The sequence below is a fragment of the Anomaloglossus baeobatrachus genome, chromosome 4, assembly GCF_048569485.1.
Source record: "Anomaloglossus baeobatrachus isolate aAnoBae1 chromosome 4, aAnoBae1.hap1, whole genome shotgun sequence".
NCBI classification, from domain to species: domain Eukaryota; kingdom Metazoa; phylum Chordata; class Amphibia; order Anura; family Aromobatidae; genus Anomaloglossus; species Anomaloglossus baeobatrachus.
This window is the reverse complement of record NC_134356.1, coordinates 121,715,515-121,733,997: the sequence shown is the minus strand read 5'-3', so window position 1 is coordinate 121,733,997 and position 18,483 is coordinate 121,715,515. Positions and strand designations below refer to the sequence as shown.

The following is an 18,483-nucleotide window of genomic DNA, read 5'->3' as shown; positions in this document are numbered from 1 at the left end:
AGTACTTTGTGTGGCCTCCGGAGGCAGTAGCTATACACCCAATTGTCTGGGTCTCCCAATTGGAGCTAGAAGAAAAGGAATTTACGGTAAGTAAACAAAATTCCCTTCTTTGCATACTCCTTGTAGGATATTAGGATTTTTATGCGGACTGCAGAGTTCACTATCCTGTCCTTTTTGTATCCTAGAAATTAGCATATGGCCTCACTTTGCTCAATGTAGCTCTGACTGTGTGTCCTTTCATTTTGCTAACCGTTATTATATGGGTTGGTCCTCTGATCCTACATGGATATTGGCACAATAAAACTCACACCACTAATCAAAGCTAATTAAGGATTCACTCTCTAAACTCAGTGTTTGTTTTTTTTTAAATGTCCTTTTACTATGCATCGCTCTGCCCTGTTTTGTGTATACATTTGTGTTTCTTCAGATATTTTGTCATACCGTGCCTGATGAAGGGACCTGAGATGTCTCGAAAGCTTGCTTTGTAGCATCTTTTTATTTTATTTTAGTTAGCCATTAAAGGTATCACAACTACAAAATTATAATTGTTTCTCTCACTGAGAGCGATCAATCATTTAGGAATACACAGGAATGGCATCCCCTGACACGTACCCTACGCAACCCTGAACGCCCTCACTTCCTCCCTAAATTTTTTTTTTTCTTTTCTTTCATTTCGTGTCTGTGGGACATTAACATTTAGTCCATTGATCGCTGTTATATTGATGGGGCATTGCAATGCATTATATCTATCAGTTTTACACTGACACAAGCATGATCCCAGAGGCTTGCTGTAGCTGGGTGACACCGAGGTAGTCATGACAACCTCTGGCTGCCACAGCAATGATCGGACCTGTGTGATTACATAGCTGGGGTCTTGATTGCATGGTAGATGGAGCGCAATCCCTCTCCCAACCTCTAAATGCTGCGATTGCTATTGATCACAACACTTGAGGGGTTAAACAGCCAGGGGTGGTACAGGCACCCCTCCTGGCTGTGAGAGCTGGGCTTCAGCTGTCGGCAAAGTCAAAGTTGCGGTGGCAATCACAAGGGCACAGCGCCTGTGTCTGACTCCAGTGATGTAGCCTGTACGTCATTAGTCAGAAACCCCTCTCCGACCATGACGTACTGAATAAGTCATATGTCAGAAAGGGGTTAATGGCTGTGTGCTGGGTTAGAGGGCACACCAAAATTACACTTTTGTACTTTTTTTTTTTTTTTTTTTTTTTTTCCCCCCCACACTGCCAGTTGTGGCTTGGCATACTGGGCATATGCATCTTTTTTTTTTTACTGTAGTTAATACTGAAACTGCTGTGACTCTTTATATACTTAAGTGGTCCCCAAATCATAATTAGTTTCACCCCTCAATTACATAGTCTCTAGTTGTGCACCTTTCGGGCCAAAATGGCTGCATAATGATGCGTTATTATGATGTGAAACTGTTTTCTCCTGCCATGGTGCCAATGTACAAGTTATAGGTCCTGGATATGTAGAGGTTCTCTTTAAAACAAATGGCTGTTGCTGTTTGCCAGTACTGAAGGTGTTACCATATGAGCAAATGCTTTTATTGTGCAATAAATGACAAAAATTGACCTATTATGTTTTTTTAATGAAAAGTCTATATTGCTAACCGCTTTTCTATTACTTATCTGCTTTTAGCCTGCAGCATCAGTCCCCCGGAAGAAAGCCTCCCGGAAACGTAGTCGGTACCGAGCAGGTATGACTGTGAGCTAAACAACTATTTTCTATTGTCAGCATTTTTATTGTTTTACACTTGAAAATAAAAATTAGGACCCATCAATAATATTACATCAGTTTTTACGCTGTCAAGAGTGTATAGTAATTTTACAACACATCTTATGTAATCTAACAGCTTTCTACCTTAGTAAGGGCATAACAGTGAGTTGACAATACCAGCTCTATATATCAAAGCACACCAATCACCAGCTTTTTCCTATATAACCTAAAGCCAGTCACTATACTAGCACTATCAGGCTGATCCTATACATACATACCTGTAGTTGTCAGCTAGGATGTATAGGTTTTTGAAGAGTTTGGAAAATGAGCAGCTTTTTGAATGACAGCGACTGCTGATAGCTGGGGTTGGTATTCATAGTGATTTCCCCCCCCCCCCCCCGCCCGGCTGTGCGTCGTCCCCCTGTTATATTCTGTTATAGAATTGTTTTACTAAGTGACTAGAAGGACCTGTGTGGTATCATAACCATGTGACCAAAAAAAGTGGGGCCTCAGCAACAGATAAATGTTGCTTCCTGGTATCAGCTATGTTGGCTGTGGCCCCGCCCCTTCTGGTCACATGGGTATGACCTCACACAGGTCCTTCTAGTCACTTGGTACAATGATCCTATAATGGAATTAGCATAAATAACGGGGAGGACTGACAGGCAGGGGTAGCGGCAATCCGTATGAATGCCCACCCCAGCTATCAGCTGATCGTCAGCTGCTGCCATTCAAAAAGCTGCTCATTTTACAAATTTGGTTGTGTTTCAAAACCTATACATCCGAACTGACAGCTAAAGGTATGTATTGAATCAGCATGATAGTGCCAGTATAGCACTGGCTTTAGGTTATATAGGAAAATCCTGGTGACTGGTGCCCTTTTATGAAGCGAAATAATATAATTCTGTGCAATGCTCCCAGGAACCAGAGTGATGGTGTATTTATTGATGCTTGTAAAAATAAATTACAACGTGTTTTGGACATGCATGGCCCTAATCAGGGAAAAATAAAAATGCATACATTTCTAGCATCTAGGCTACCGTTTCCACAGAGGTACTGCACCTCAGCCAGAGGTGTGGTGCCCCATCCTGGGTAAGAAAGAGGCCATCTATCAGTTCATGCACCAAAAACCTGCAGACACCTTAGGTCACACATTAGATCAGGGCCAGGGCAGGTCCCATTAATGCTTAGCGACCAGTAATCTGGTTATGGCACTTAAGCCCCGTGTACTGTATCTAGAACCATCAATGGGGTGGAGCTTAGTGGGTGAGCGGGCTGAGGTAAAATGGGCGGAGCTACGTTTGACAGTTGACCGTTGACAGTCATTTAGTTGGAGAGAGGAGACCGACGAGGAGTGAGGGCCCCAGGGGTCCTGCTCAACTCTGAGGAGATGAAAGAAAGAATCCCAGTGACTTAGGGGAAGTGTGTCAGACACATTTCACAGACAATAGCTGAAGGTGAAGGGATTGGTCGCAAACTGGGTTCCGGTCACTAGGCTAGGACGATACTTCAGGACTTCCTAGTAACACCGGAGGCCAGGGTGGCTGTATGCACCTTTTGGGCCACAAGCGGCACACGAATCCGCTGGAAGGGGGCCACAGAGGACCAGGGAGCCAGGCAGGCAGAAATCCCTTTGAAGGTCCCCGGAGGGAGCCAGGCAGGCAGAAGTCCCTTTGCTTGTCTGCGGCCCCTGGCTGAGGGCACGGTGTGTGGAGGCGCAGGACAGGAGGGTGAGAGTCAGCGCAGATCCTCCTGTTCATCCTACTTTTATTTAAAAGACACCGCAAGGGTCCGCTGCTGGACCCCGCCATCGCTGACATCCTGGACTAGTCCGGCCCGGTTCAGAGTACCCCTGGCCCTGGAGTGGGCGTGTCATATAAAAGAACCAACCATTTCATGCAAGCCCCAGTATTAAGTAGACTGAGGATTTGTACCAGTGGTGGAGGTAATTGAACAAACTACCGTATTTTTTGGACTATAAGACGGTGCGGACCATAAGAAGCACCCTGGTTTTAGAGGACGAAAATAGGAAAATAAAATATTATGGAAAAAATGTAGTCATGACGCACTGTTATGGAGCGAGGATCTGCTGCTGACACTGTTATGGGGGTAATGTCCCCAAATTCTCTACTAAGGTACCCTATCCTGGTAATGATCCTCCTGCTTTGTATATTATCCCCATCCTTGTATATATACCCCCATCCTGGTATATACCCCCATCCTGGTATATACCCTGTATCCTGAGGCACACAAAAAAATAAACGTTGATACTCTCATTCCCTCACTCCATCACTATTGCTAGTCTTCCTGTCTGTGCCAGTAGTAGCACTGCTGACCTGTGTGGAGCCGGTCACTGTTCCCTGCAGCATCGCAATGTCCTCCTGTCTGCTGAGGTGTGTGGAGAGCGATGCGCACAGCGATGACGTCATCCCTGTGCTCACCGCTCTCCGCACACAGCAGCGGCCGGACAAAGAGGAGGACATCGCGATGCTACAGGGATCAGTGACCGGTGAGTATACCGTACTTATTCATTGCCCCCAGCTCTGATGATGATGCGCGGGGGCAGTGAATATAGCCACACATGATCACTCCAGGCTGTACAGTCATGGCCAAACTTTTTGAGAATGCTACAAATATTAATTTTTACAAAGTCTACTGCTTAACTTTTTCTAATGGAAATTTGCATATAGTCCAGAATGTCATGAAGAGTGATCAGCTTAACAGCAATTACTTGCAAAGTCAATATTGGCTAAGAAAATGAACTTTAACCCCCAAAACACATTTCAACATCACTGCATTCCTGCCTTAAAAGGAGCAGCTAACATTGTTTTAGTGATTTTTTCCATTAACACAGGTGTTGGTGTTGATGAGGACAGGGCTGGCGATCAATCAGTCATGATTAAGTAAGAATGACACCACTGGACACTTTAAAAGGAGGCTGGTGCTTGGTATCATTGTTTCTCTTCAGTTAACCATGGTTATCTCTAAAGAAACACGTGCAGCTATCATTGCTCTGCACAAACATGGCCTAACAGGGAAGAGTATCGCAGCTACAAAGATTGCACCTCAGTCAACAATCTATCGCATCATCAAGAACTTCAAGGAGAGAGCTTCCATTGTTGTCAAAAAGGCTCCAGGGCGCCCAAGAAGGACCAGCAAACGCCAGGACCGTATCTTAAAACTGTTTCAGCTGCTGGATCGGACTACCAGCAGTGCCGAGCTAGCTCAGCAATGGCAGCAGGCTGGTGTGAGTGCTTCTGCACGCACTGTGAGGCGGAGACTGCTTGAGCAAGGCCTGGTTTCAAGGAGGGCAGTAAAGAAGCCACTTCTCTCCAGAAAAAACATCAGGGACCGACTGATATTCTGCAAAAGGTACAGGGAGTGGACTGCTGAGGACTGGGGTAAAGTCATTTTCTCAGATGAATCCCCTTTTTGATTGTTTGGGACATCTGGAAAACCGCTTATTAGGAGAAGAAGAGGTGAGCGCTACCACCAGTCTTGTCTCATGCCAACTGTTAAGCATCCTGAAACGATTCATGTGTGGGGTTGCTTCTCAGCCAAGGGAATCGGCTCACTCACAGTCTTGCCTAAAAACACAGCCATGAATAAAGAATGGTACCAGAATGTCCTCCAAGAGCAACTTCTCCCAACTGCCCAAGTGCAGTTTGGCGCCCAACAATGCCTTTTCCAGCATGATGGTGCACCGTGCCATAAAGCAAAGGTGATCACTAAATGGCTCATGGAACAAAACATAGAGATTTTGGGTCCATGGCCTGGAAACTCCCCAGATCTTAATCCCATTGAGAACTTGTGGGCAATCATCAAGAGACGGGTGGACAAACAAAAACCAACAAATTCTGGCAAAATGCAAGCATTGCTTATGCAAGAATGGACAGCTATCAGTCAGGATTTGGTCCAGAAGTTGATTGAGAGCATGCCAGGGAGAATTGCAGAGGTCCTGAAGAAGGGTCAACACTGCAAATATTGACTTGCTGCATTAACTCATTCTAACTGTCAATATAACCTTTTGGTACTCATAATATGATTGCAATTATATTTCTGTATGTGATGTAAACATCAGACAAACACAATTAAAAACCAGAGGGCAACAGATCATGTGAAAATATAATTCTGGTGTCATTCTCAAAACTTTTGAGGACCGGCTGCTAATTATGCGCGCACCCCCCGCTCATCATCCACCTCAGCACCCTCATTCCCCGCAGCCCTACATTCAGACTAAAAGACACCCCCCCCCCCCACTTTCCACCAACATTTGGGGGGGGGGGGTGTGAGGTAAATCCGGAGATATGACGATAAATCATGATATTCAAGTTATGTCAGGAAGCCCTCTCCTGGTGTCACCCCCCCCTTTCCTTCACACAACTTGTTTAGCAACCCATTCCATGGCCATGTCCTGTGATATGGAAATGAGGTGGTGTGGGAACAATGGACACAGGATGACTCCCTGCCGTCACCCTGTAGTAGGAGCTGCTAGCTAGTTAGCAAGGCTATGGAACTAGCAGACAGAACGACTCCAGTAAAAAATGGTTCATATCTCGCAAGCCATATTTCCGATAAATATGGCAACCATAAAAATGGTGTCTCCGCATGTGGACGATGCCGGCACACCCTTTTTATGGGAGCAGGACATTGGGAAATGCCCCAGGCGTGATATCAGCCAATGGGGAACTGGCAGACAGGTCATGAGTCCCCTCGTTCTGTAGCTAAATTCATAACTGTCACAATGAGAGCATTGGCGTCCGCCTACGACGCTCCCAGGCAAAGTTATGGCCAATATCCCCTTTGCTGGATAATTCTGATCCATGCAGGGGGAGTGGCAGTGCTTCCCTGTGAGGTCACTAAGGTAGGAGGGGACCTGGATCTGCCCAGGTTGATAACCCTACTTCGGCCATTTTCCAGCGTTCTTTCGCTGGGGGCACGTGCAGGAAACATCTGCGGGAGTTCCTAGAAACCTGGTCTACAGCGCCCCCCTGTGGCCAGACGCACAAGGTAACTGATTGAATTGCATACCTGTTGTAAACCATGCTTTGTCTGTAACTGTACTCTGACATATGTATATTCTGTAGATTCCCTATTGTATATATTGTAGTTTCTAGTGTGCTTTAGGCTGATTAAATTATATAATTAATCTTGGGCTGTTCTGTTATCTCGATCTTGAATCCCACGTCTGTGTGTTCGGCTAATAGTTACCGTGAAGCGGTTGGTGGCAGCGAGTTTGTGCCAAGGATTATTGTGGGGAGGCCAGTGAGATTCGGGGAGATTTTATATATTCCGCCCGCGGAGGTCGGGGGAATATATACCTTACTCTCACCGGGGACCCTTCAATAATCGGCATAAGTAGTATAGCGGCCTCCTTGCTTATTGTCGGGCAATTCCATAATTGGCCTGACTATAAGAGGGGCGCTAGAGAGCGCGTCACGTGCTCTGTCTGTCGGTCGGGAGGTATAAAGGAGGGGTGACCCCCACTTGTTACCCCCCGATTGTGACGTACTGGTAGCCAGCGCGGGGGATTTCTGAGTGACCCCCCGGTGGTTTGTGACATATTGGTGGCATAGCGGTGGGATCGAGATAATAGTGTGTGTGAGTGTGAGACCCATACTCCCAGACACTAAAGACTGCCTGCAGCAGCTGTGGCTGCTGGGGTCTTCAGACTAGCTCAACACTAGAGTGTCAGAGTGCAGATACTGTAAGGTGTGTGGAGGCATCAGGTGTCAGTTCTGTGTCAGTGACCAAAAGTCTGCAAGAATGGCTGATGGCACCAGGAGCAGAGCTATGCAACTGGCCAATGCTAAGGCAGGAGCCGAAGAGAGGGAGGACGGTGCTGTGGACAGCAATGAGGAGGTTGCCCACGAGTCCTCCAGGAGCTCGACGCCAGAAAACCGTTCTGCAGAGGACAGCGCACAAGCTGGCAATTATGGACAAGATGAGGAGCAGCTCACCCAAGGGTCCTCAACGAGCCAGATGCCAGCCCTCCGCTCTGCAAGGGACAGTGAATCACCAGGCTCCGCAGCGGGCCGCAGATCACCACGTGCCATTCCACCGAGCCTGGGAGGCTCGGATAGCCTTCTTCAAATGGCTATGGCCCTTCTCCAGGCTGGAGACCAGGAGGGCTACAAGGGACTCCTGGCAGAGCGCAGGGCAGAGCGGCAAGCAGCGCGTGAGGCTGAGGCTGCGGAGCGGCAGGCAGTGCGTGAAGAGCGCCAGGCAGAGCGTGACTACCAGCTGCAGCTAGCTCAGCTCCGGCCCTCATCAGCCACACGTGACCTTCAAGACACCAAACTTCCAAAGGTCCGTGTTGAGGACTTCCCAGTGCTGGAGAAGGATGGAGACTTGGACTCTTTCTTGACTGCTTTTGAACGGACTTGCTTGCAGCACCATCTGGACAAGGACCAGTGGGCCAAATACCTGACCCCCCGTTTAAGGGGTAAGGCCCTGGATATCCTTGGTGACTTGCCTGCTGAGGCAGATCAGGGCTACGACACCATCAAGCGGGCCCTGATCCAACAGTACAACCTCACTCCAGAGTCCTACCGCAAGAAGTTCCGGAGCCTACAGAAGGGACCAAAGGACTCCTGGGCTGACCACCGGCGGGCACTTGCCCGAGCTGCCGACCACTGGACCCAAGGCCTGCAGCTTTCCACCGGACCGGAGATCCTGGACTTGTTCATCACGGAGCAACTCTTGTGGAACTGCCCTGAGGATCTCCGCCAGTTCATCCGAGACCAGAAGCCAAAGGGGTCCACGGCTACAGCTGCCCTTGCCGATGACTACACCAACAACCGGGCCCCTGAGGCCAGGAGAGCGGCCACCAGCAGCACCTGGAGAGGGGGTAAGATGAATTCGGCGACTGCCCCACCTGCCCCTAGACTGCAGGGGGTGTCCCCCTCAACTCCCCTCTCCAGGCCCGTGGCGGAACCAAGACGGTGCCACCAGTGCAACCTACCTGGACACTTCAAGGCCATGTGCCCTCAGCGTCCCAAGGCCCCGGCTCCGTCCCCGTCCCAAGGGCCGCCCAAGGTGTATTGTGTGGGTGGGGGTGGTGGTAGGTCCCTGGACAGCTTCCAACCTGTCACCGTCGGCCGGTCTGTGACCATAGGACTGCGAGACAGCGCCTCGGAGGTGACTCTGGTGCGGCCTGAGATGGTGTCCCCCCAAGACTTGATCCCTGGAAAAACCCTCGCTGTCTCCGGGATTGGAGGCATTGACCCGGCGCTGCCTGTTGCTGACATTTATGTGGACTGGGGCGCAGGGCGAGGGGTGAGGGAGGTGGGGGTAACTGATCGGATCCCTGCAAACGTGCTACTTGGGACAGATTTGGGGCAGATAACCTCCCAGTTTGGGCCCCAACCAAGGGCTGAACCTTCAGCCCGTACTGACATGACTCCTAACAATGTTAATGTGTTATCTATGAATGATGTAAGGGAGGAGGGAGTGAACTCTGATATTTCTGCTTGCATAGACACCATAGACACACACTCAGCTGCAGCTGTGACAGGGGAGGGGGTCAGAGAAAGGTGTGACAATGCCTCTACAAGTAACCAGCCTGTGAGCTGGGATCTGTTGCCCTCTGCAGGGATAAGCAGAGAGCAGGGTGCTGCAGGGGGAGGACCAGTGTGTGGGGTGGGGGCTACCACAGCAAATGTGGGGTCCCCAGAGATTTCACAGCGGGGTTCTGTTGCTGCAGGAGGGGAACAGGCAGGTGAGATTGGGGCCGGTCCAGGAGCGGAAGTGCTCCCAGGTAAGATCTCGGTGCATGGTTCCCCCACAACCGGGGTGTCAGGAAGCCAGGTAGGTCTGCCTGAACCGGCGACTTGGTCAGGAACGGAGGAGGAGCAGGCACGACCCACGGTCGCAGCGGCTGTGGCCGCTGTCACCCGCAGTGGGAGTGCTGGGAGCCAAGGGGCCTCCCGGAGGTCCGATAGCTCTTCCCCTTCTGACCAAGTGGCAGCCGAGTCAGGTGGAGGCCAGGACACAGGTCCCGGGGTACTGACTGAAGATGTGACAGTCTCGTCGATTCTGGCCACATCTAGTCAGGGGTTTCAGGCAGCGTTAGAAGCTGACGACAGCCTGAAAGCTCTTAAGGAGCAGGCGGCACAGCCTCCCTCGGACTCGGACCCGGAGCGAGTGGTCTGGGACCAAGGACGGCTGTACCGGGCCACGGTCCAGCAGGGTTCACCGGAGGCGTGGCCCAGGGACCGACAGTTGGTGGTACCCTATCCGTTCCGGACGGAGTTGTTGCGGATCGCACATGAGATTCCGATGGCCGGACACCTAGGGATCGCTAAGACCAAGGCCAGGTTAAACCAGCATTTCTACTGGCCAAAAATGGGGGCCGATGTGGCTGCCTACTGCCGTTCGTGTGAAACCTGTCAGAGAGTGGGGAAGGCGGGGCCACGCCCCAAAGCCCCACTGGTATCTGCCAATCATCGATGAGCCTTTCAGGAGGGTGGCTGTGGATCTGGTCGGCCCGCTGGCCATCCCCAGCAGCTCCGGGAAACGCTTCATACTGACGGTAGTGGACTATGCCACCCGGTACCCAGAAGCAGTGGCCTTGTCGTCCATTCGGGCTGACAAGGTGGCCACCGCATTGCTGGAGATTTTCTCCCGAGTGGGTTTTCCCCAGGAAATGCTCACTGACCGGGGGACCCAATTCATGTCCCAGCTGATGGAGGCCCTCTGTAAGCAAGTCCAGGTGCGACATCTGGTGGCCAGCCCGTACCATCCACAGACTAATGGCCTGTGCGAGCGGTTCAATGGCACCTTAAAGCAGATGCTTAAGATGTTGGTCGACTCCCATGGGCGTGACTGGGAGCGGTATCTCCCACACCTGTTATTTGCTTACCGGGAGGTTCCACAGGCCTCAACAGGATTCTCACCGTTTGAGCTCCTGTACGGGCGACGTGTGCGGGGCCCCCTGGCTCTGGTGAAAGAGGCTTGGGAAGGGGATTTGGCCACCCCTGGAGTGTCGGTTATCGAGTATGTCATGCGCTTCCGGGACAAAATGCAGGCCTTGACGCAACTGGTACACGACAATATGGCTCAAGCCCAGGCCGATCAGAAGCGTTGGTACGACCAGAACGCTTGTGAGAGGACCTACCAAGTGGGTCAAGAGGTGTGGGTACTGGTCCCCGTACCACAGGACAAGCTTCAGGCAGCCTGGGAAGGCCCATACCTCGTGTACCAGCAGCTCAACCCTGTGACGTACCTGGTCACCCTGGACCCTGCCCGTGGAAGGCGGAAGCCCTTCCATGTGAACATGATGAAGGCACATCATGAGCGGGAGGCATGTGCGCTCCCCGTGTGCAACCTGCCCGAGGAGGGAGAAGCGGAAACCCTCTTGGATATGCTAGCCCAGGTTAGGGCAGGCGGATCCATTGAGGATGTGGAGGTTGGCCACCAGCTCTTGGAGGACCAACGGTCCCAGCTGTGGGCCACCCTACACCCCTTCCGGGGGTTGTTTACCAACCAGCCCGGAAGGACTGACTTGGCTGTCCATCACGTGGACACTGGGGATCATCCCCCGATCCGGCGTTCAGCATATCGGGTCTCCCTGGAGGTGCAGCAACACATGCGCCAGGAGATTGACGAGATGCTGAAGCTGGGGGTGATCCAGGCATCCAACAGCGCTTGGGCCTCGCCTGTAGTCCTCGTCCCTAAGAAGGACCGAACCACTCGGTTCTGCGTGGACTACAGGGGGCTCAATGCGGTCACGGTCGCCGATGCGTACCCAATGCCACGCATCGATGACCTGCTCGATCAGTTGGCCGGGGCTCAGTACCTGACCATCATGGATCTGAGCCGGGGATATTGGCAGATCCCCCTGACTCGCAAGGCCAGGGAACGCTCTGCCTTTATTACCCCATTTGGACTGTACGAGTCCACGGTGATGCCATTCGGGATGAGGAATGCCCCTGCCACTTTCCAGCGGATGGTCAACACCCTGCTCAAGGGACTTGAAGGGTACGCGGCCGCGTACCTAGATGACATTGCCGTCTTCAGTCCCACCTGGGAGGACCACCTAGAGCATCTAGCACAGGTGCTCAGGCGGATCCACCGGGCAGGTTTGACCATCAAGCCGGGAAAGTGTCAGCTGGCCATGAGCGAGGTCCAGTATCTCGGTCACCGGGTAGGTGGGAGAACACTGAAGCCCGAGCCTGAGAAAGTGGAAGCCATCGCATCCTGGCCCACCCCCAGGACCAAGAAGCAGGTGATGTCCTTCTTGGGGACCGCTGGGTACTATAGGAGGTTTGTTCCATGCTATAGTAGCCTGGCAAAGCCCTTGACGGACCTCACCAAGAAGAAGCTGCCCTCTGCAGTCGATTGGACAATGGACTGCGAGACAGCCTTCCGGGCCCTAAAGGACGCCCTGTCCAGCCCGCCCGTGCTACAGGCAGCCGACTTCACGCGGCCGTTTGTAGTACAGACCGACGCCAGTGACTTCGGCCTCGGTGCGGTGCTCAGCCAGGTGGACTCTGCGAGCCAAGAGCACCCAGTCTTGTACCTGAGCAGGAAGCTGTTACCAAGGGAAGTTGCCTATTCCACGATGGAGAAGGAGTGCCTGGCCATAGTGTGGGCCCTGCAGCGTCTGCAACCCTATCTATACGGGCGCCACTTCATCGTGGAGACGGACCACAATCCCCTCAGCTGGTTGCACACCGTCTCTGGGACGAATGGGCGATTGTTGCGATGGAGCCTTGCGCTCCAGCAATACAACTTCACCATTCGCCACAAAAGGGGCCGTGACCACGGTAACGCAGACGGGCTGTCCCGACAAGGAGAGGTCGCGGACGGGCGCACGGGGGAACACCGGAGTGTGCTGCCCCCTAGCGCCCTCAAAAGGGGGGAGGTGTGAGGTAAATCCGGAGATATGACGATAAATCATGATATTCAAGTTATGTCAGGAAGCCCTCTCCTGGTGTCACCCCCCCCTTTCCTTCACACAACTTGTTTAGCAACCCATTCCATGGCCATGTCCTGTGATATGGAAATGAGGTGGTGTGGGAACAATGGACACAGGATGACTCCCTGCCGTCACCCTGTAGTAGGAGCTGCTAGCTAGTTAGCAAGGCTATGGAACTAGCAGACAGAACGACTCCAGTAAAAAATGGTTCATATCTCGCAAGCCATATTTCCGATAAATATGGCAACCATAAAAATGGTGTCTCCGCATGTGGACGATGCCGGCACACCCTTTTTATGGGAGCAGGACATTGGGAAATGCCCCAGGCGTGATATCAGCCAATGGGGAACTGGCAGACAGGTCATGAGTCCCCTCGTTCTGTAGCTAAATTCATAACTGTCACAATGAGAGCATTGGCGTCCGCCTACGACGCTCCCAGGCAAAGTTATGGCCAATATCCCCTTTGCTGGATAATTCTGATCCATGCAGGGGGAGTGGCAGTGCTTCCCTGTGAGGTCACTAAGGTAGGAGGGGACCTGGATCTGCCCAGGTTGATAACCCTACTTCGGCCATTTTCCAGCGTTCTTTCGCTGGGGGCACGTGCAGGAAACATCTGCGGGAGTTCCTAGAAACCTGGTCTACAGCGCCCCCCTGTGGCCAGACGCACAAGGTAACTGATTGAATTGCATACCTGTTGTAAACCATGCTTTGTCTGTAACTGTACTCTGACATATGTATATTCTGTAGATTCCCTATTGTATATATTGTAGTTTCTAGTGTGCTTTAGGCTGATTAAATTATATAATTAATCTTGGGCTGTTCTGTTATCTCGATCTTGAATCCCACGTCTGTGTGTTCGGCTAATAGTTACCGTGAAGCGGTTGGTGGCAGCGAGTTTGTGCCAAGGATTATTGTGGGGAGGCCAGTGAGATTCGGGGAGATTTTATATATTCCGCCCGCGGAGGTCGGGGGAATATATACCTTACTCTCACCGGGGACCCTTCAATAATCGGCATAAGTAGTATAGCGGCCTCCTTGCTTATTGTCGGGCAATTCCATAATTGGCCTGACTATAAGAGGGGCGCTAGAGAGCGCGTCACGTGCTCTGTCTGTCGGTCGGGAGGTATAAAGGAGGGGTGACCCCCACTTGTTACCCCCCGATTGTGACGTACTGGTAGCCAGCGCGGGGGATTTCTGAGTGACCCCCCGGTGGTTTGTGACAGAGATTTTGGGTCCATGGCCTGGAAACTCCCCAGATCTTAATCCCATTGAGAACTTGTGGGCAATCATCAAGAGACGGGTGGACAAACAAAAACCAACAAATTCTGGCAAAATGCAAGCATTGCTTATGCAAGAATGGACAGCTATCAGTCAGGATTTGGTCCAGAAGTTGATTGAGAGCATGCCAGGGAGAATTGCAGAGGTCCTGAAGAAGGGTCAACACTGCAAATATTGACTTGCTGCATTAACTCATTCTAACTGTCAATATAACCTTTTGGTACTCATAATATGATTGCAATTATATTTCTGTATGTGATGTAAACATCAGACAAACACAATTAAAAACCAGAGGGCAACAGATCATGTGAAAATATAATTCTGGTGTCATTCTCAAAACTTTTGAGGACCGGCTGCTAATTATGCGCGCACCCCCCGCTCATCATCCACCTCAGCACCCTCATTCCCCGCAGCCCTACATTCAGACTAAAAGACACCCCCCCCCCCCACTTTCCACCAACATTTGGGGGGGGGGGGTTCTTATGGTCTGAAAAATAAGTTCTATATTTTAGGAGGTTTGTTTGCACACAGTCATGGTTTAAATAAATGACGGACATAGCACATCATGATGCAGGAATTTACACCTGCTTATGATGTGCTATGTCTGTCATTGGTCATTGGAGGATTTGCTCGACCTCTGGCTACAATTTTGCAGTGACTGCACAATCAAAGGGCTTGTGCGCACATTGCGTCATGTCACTGCAGAAAATTCTGCAGTGATTTGACAGCTCGTGTGATTCAACTCGCTGCAGAAATTGCGTAATGGATGCAGTGTTTCTGCAGAAAAATGCTGATTTCATGCGCTCTGAATGCTGCCTCTCCCATAGACAGAGTGGGAGCAGCATCCAAAATGCACGAAAGAAGGGACATGCTGCATTTTTTGAACGCACGGATTTAGATCATAATTTCAGCATCCAAATCGCTGCGTTCAAAACAGTATCATGCGCAAGGATTATGCACAATCTTCATAGATTGTGCTGAGGAGGCATGCATTTACGCTGTAGTGCAATACGCAGCGTAAATGCATGCAATACGGACACGTGCCCTAAGGATTCCCCAGCGGAGTGCGCTTGACCACCTGTATGAAATTTGTATACAAAATATATGCGACTTGGACAAGTGCCGACTAGACATGTGCAATCTCACGTAGTACAAGCCTATTGAGCAAGGCCGGACACATCTAGTCGGAATGTGGCCTGAAGTATGCAAATCGCTTACTTGCAATCACCCACTCCTGACACCAGACACTCCTCACAGCAAGGACAATGTAACGTAGTCAGTGGCTGCAGACTTGTAGCCTAATTCTTTTGTGTGTGTGTGTGTGTGTGTGTGTGTGTGTGTGTGTGTGTACTGTGTATATATAATATATTTCTTCATCGTTCCTTATGGGAGACCCAGACCATGGGTGTATAGCTTCTGCCTCCGGAGGACACACAAAGTACTACACCAAAAGTGTAGCTCCTCCCTCCGAGCATATACACCCCCTGGATGACAAATCCAACCAGTTCAATGCTTTGTGTTCAGGAGGTCACACACACACACATGCATTCTCATCTGATTTTTGATTTCAAAGATTTGGAAGAAAAGCGGGTCCAATCTGGACTCCCGGCATGTCCCTTCTCACCCCACTGTGTCGGCGGTGCTTTTAAGGTTGATTTTACAAGGCTGGAGCCTTCACATGCCACGCTCCTTCACCATCCCCTGAGGCTCTGGCTTGAAGTGGGAGCCATCACGGTTCTCACTGCTTTGCAGGAGACCGGTCTCCATCCGCAGCCCTTTCAGGACCCTGCCGGACGGAGCGCTCACCCCTCAGGGACCTGGCCCTGCGTCTCATAAGCTAAGTATTGAGACGTTATTGAGGGGTCCCTTGTACATTTATTGTGGGGAGAGTGTGTTATTTCACTTTGCTGTGATTTCCGGCCGGTTCTCTGGTTTTTTCCTGAGAACCGCGCCGAGGGTGCCTGCTCGTCGGCCGCATGGGAAAATCTAGGCCCCGGCTTCAGATGCGGCCTAGTTTCGTTTTCAGTGCCCCTGCATGTCAGTCATGCAGGGGAACAGTGCGGCGCCGCCCACCGGCCGTTCAGCAGAGGGGAGAACACTCCTCTCTGAGGAGATGTTTCCCTCCCCTGTATTTCTCCTTGGCCCTCCGGTTCCCGCTCTTGGACTAAACCCCGCCCCCCCTCCTCACTCCGGCGCCATTTTATCAGCGTTCACACACTGATCGGCGCTGGCTGCTGCAGCTACTGCATCTGTCTGGGGGTCCAAGCTGTGGAATCCGGAGGGCACACAAAAAGCGGTCTGGTAAGCCACAACCTCTGGTTGTGGGCTTTATTATACACTCTCTGGGGGTCATTCTGAAGGAGTGTGTTCTTTACTGCAGAGCCTCCACCTCAGCAGCATGTCTCTCACTAGGAGCAAGGCTGCAAGGCTTTACTCTATATGCACTGCATGTCAGCTCATTCTACCTGAACCGAGCACATATCCACATTGTGATGCCTGCTCTAACATGGTGGTGCCTCAGCCTGGAGTCTCCCCAGTGGTCCCTCCAGCTGCTCCGGCCCCGGTGGCTGAACCCCCGGCTTGGGTAGCATCGTTTTCTAAAGCTATCTCCCAGTCCTTTGCCGACTCCTTGGGACAGCTGTCCCGGACTCTGCTGACCATGCATCAGCCCCCTTCTCAGGGCGCCTCTGCTGCTCCGACTCGCTCTGCAGAGCTCACAGAGGATTTTTCATCTGTTCCCGGACCCCGTCCTCCTAAACGGAGACGCAGGGACTTTTCTCCTTCCTCGTCCCACGGCTCTGATTCACGAGCTGAATTGCAGGGCGAGGAGGATGCCTTTACTGTGGGCTCGGACGCTACCTCTATGTATCCCATTGATCTATCTGAAGGTGATGCGGATGTTAGTGACTTGATTGCGTCCATTAATTCCGTACTGGACCTCAATCCACCAGTGTCAGAGGACCAAGCCTCTCTGGTAGAAAAACACCAGTTTACCTCACCTAAGAGAGCAAGGAGTATGTTTTTTAACCACTCCAGTTTTCAGGCCACTGTGACAAAGTCCAGGGCCTGTCGTGACAAACGCTTTCCAAAGCGTAGTTCTGATGACCGTTTTCCCTTTCCACCAGAAGTGGTCAAGGAGTGGGCTCATTCACCAAAGGTAGATCCTCCGGTGTCTAGAATCTCAGCCCAGACAGTTGTATCTGTGGCCGATGGCACCTCACTTAAGGATCCCACTGACCGCCAGGTTGACCTTCTGGCCAAGTCTGTATATGAGGCGGCAGGGGCCTCGTTCTCCCCGTCTTTTGCAGCAGTGTGGGCTCTTAAGGCAGTCTCTGCTTCTCTGGCGGAGATGCATTCCCTCGCCAGGGATTCTATGCCCGAAATGGTTGCCTTAACTTCCCAGGCTTCGGCTTTTTCATCCTATGCCATGTCTGCCATTCTGGAGGCTTCTCACCGCACGGCGGTGGATTCCGCTAATTCCCTCGCGATCCGCAGGATCTTGTGGCTTCGAGAGTGGAAAGCAGACGCTTCTTCCAAGAAGTACCTTGCTGGGCTCCCCTTTGCTGGGTCCCGGCTGTTCGGTGAACAACTGGATGAAATTATTAAGGAAGCTACTGGCGGGAAGAGTACTTCCTTGCCACAAACTAAAACCAGGAAACCTGTCCAGGGCAGGAACCAGTCGAGGTTTCGTTCCTTTCGTTCCTCTAACTGGTCCTCCTCTAAGCCCTCAGCCTCGTCCACTAACTCAGCCAAGGATCGAAAACCCAGCTGGCGCACGAAGCCGCGTCCTCAGAAGAACGGAGGAGCCGCTGCCACTAAGGCAGCCTCCTCTTGACTATCTGGCTGCGCCAGCAACGTCCTTGGTCGGTGGCAGGCTCTCCCACTTTGGCGACGTGTGGTTTCAACACGTCTCCGATCAGTGGGTGCGGGATATCATCTCCCACGGCTACAGGATAGAATTTTCTTCCAGCCCGCCAAACAGATTTTTTCTGTCCACTCCCCCCTGTTCCAAAGCCGCCGCCTTCTCTCAGGCCGTGGCATCCTTGCAGGCCAACGGAGTAATTGTACCGGTTCCCGCCCGGGAACGGTTCAGAGGTTTCTACTCAAACCTCTTCCTAGTCCCCAAGAAGGACAGTTGGCAGCAGTGGTTGCGGTTCTGCACCTCCAGGGGTTGGCAGTGATTCCTTACCTTGACGACCTTCTAGTCAAGGCTTCATCCAGTGCAGACTGTCAGCGGAGTGTCTCACTCACTCTCGCCACGCTTGTTCAATTCGGGTGGCTTGTCAATCTGCCCAAGTCCACTCTGTCCCCGACCCAGAAACTTACGTACCTGGGGATGCAATTCGAGACTCTGCCGGCACTTGTGAAGCTGCCCTTAGTCAAACAGCAGTCCCTTCATCTGGCGGTGCGTTCTCTGTTGAAGCCCCGCCGTCATTCCATCAGGCACCTCATGCAGGTGCTGGGTCAGATGGTGGCGTCAATGGAAGCGGTTCCCTTTGCCCAGTTCCATCTGTGTCCTCTGCAGCTGGACATTCTCCGCTTTTGGGACA

The 18,483-nt window shown here is 51.6% G+C and overlaps 1 protein-coding gene across 1 annotated transcript in view; it reads left to right on the top strand.

Annotated features, from left to right (window-relative positions):
- Positions 1-18,483, top strand: part of NSD1 (nuclear receptor binding SET domain protein 1) — a 284,356-nt gene that overhangs the window by 150,561 nt on the left and 115,312 nt on the right. Inside the window, 1 exon segment of the mRNA XM_075344528.1 lies at positions 1,657-1,714. Coding sequence (XP_075200643.1) covers positions 1,657-1,714 — 58 coding nt within the window.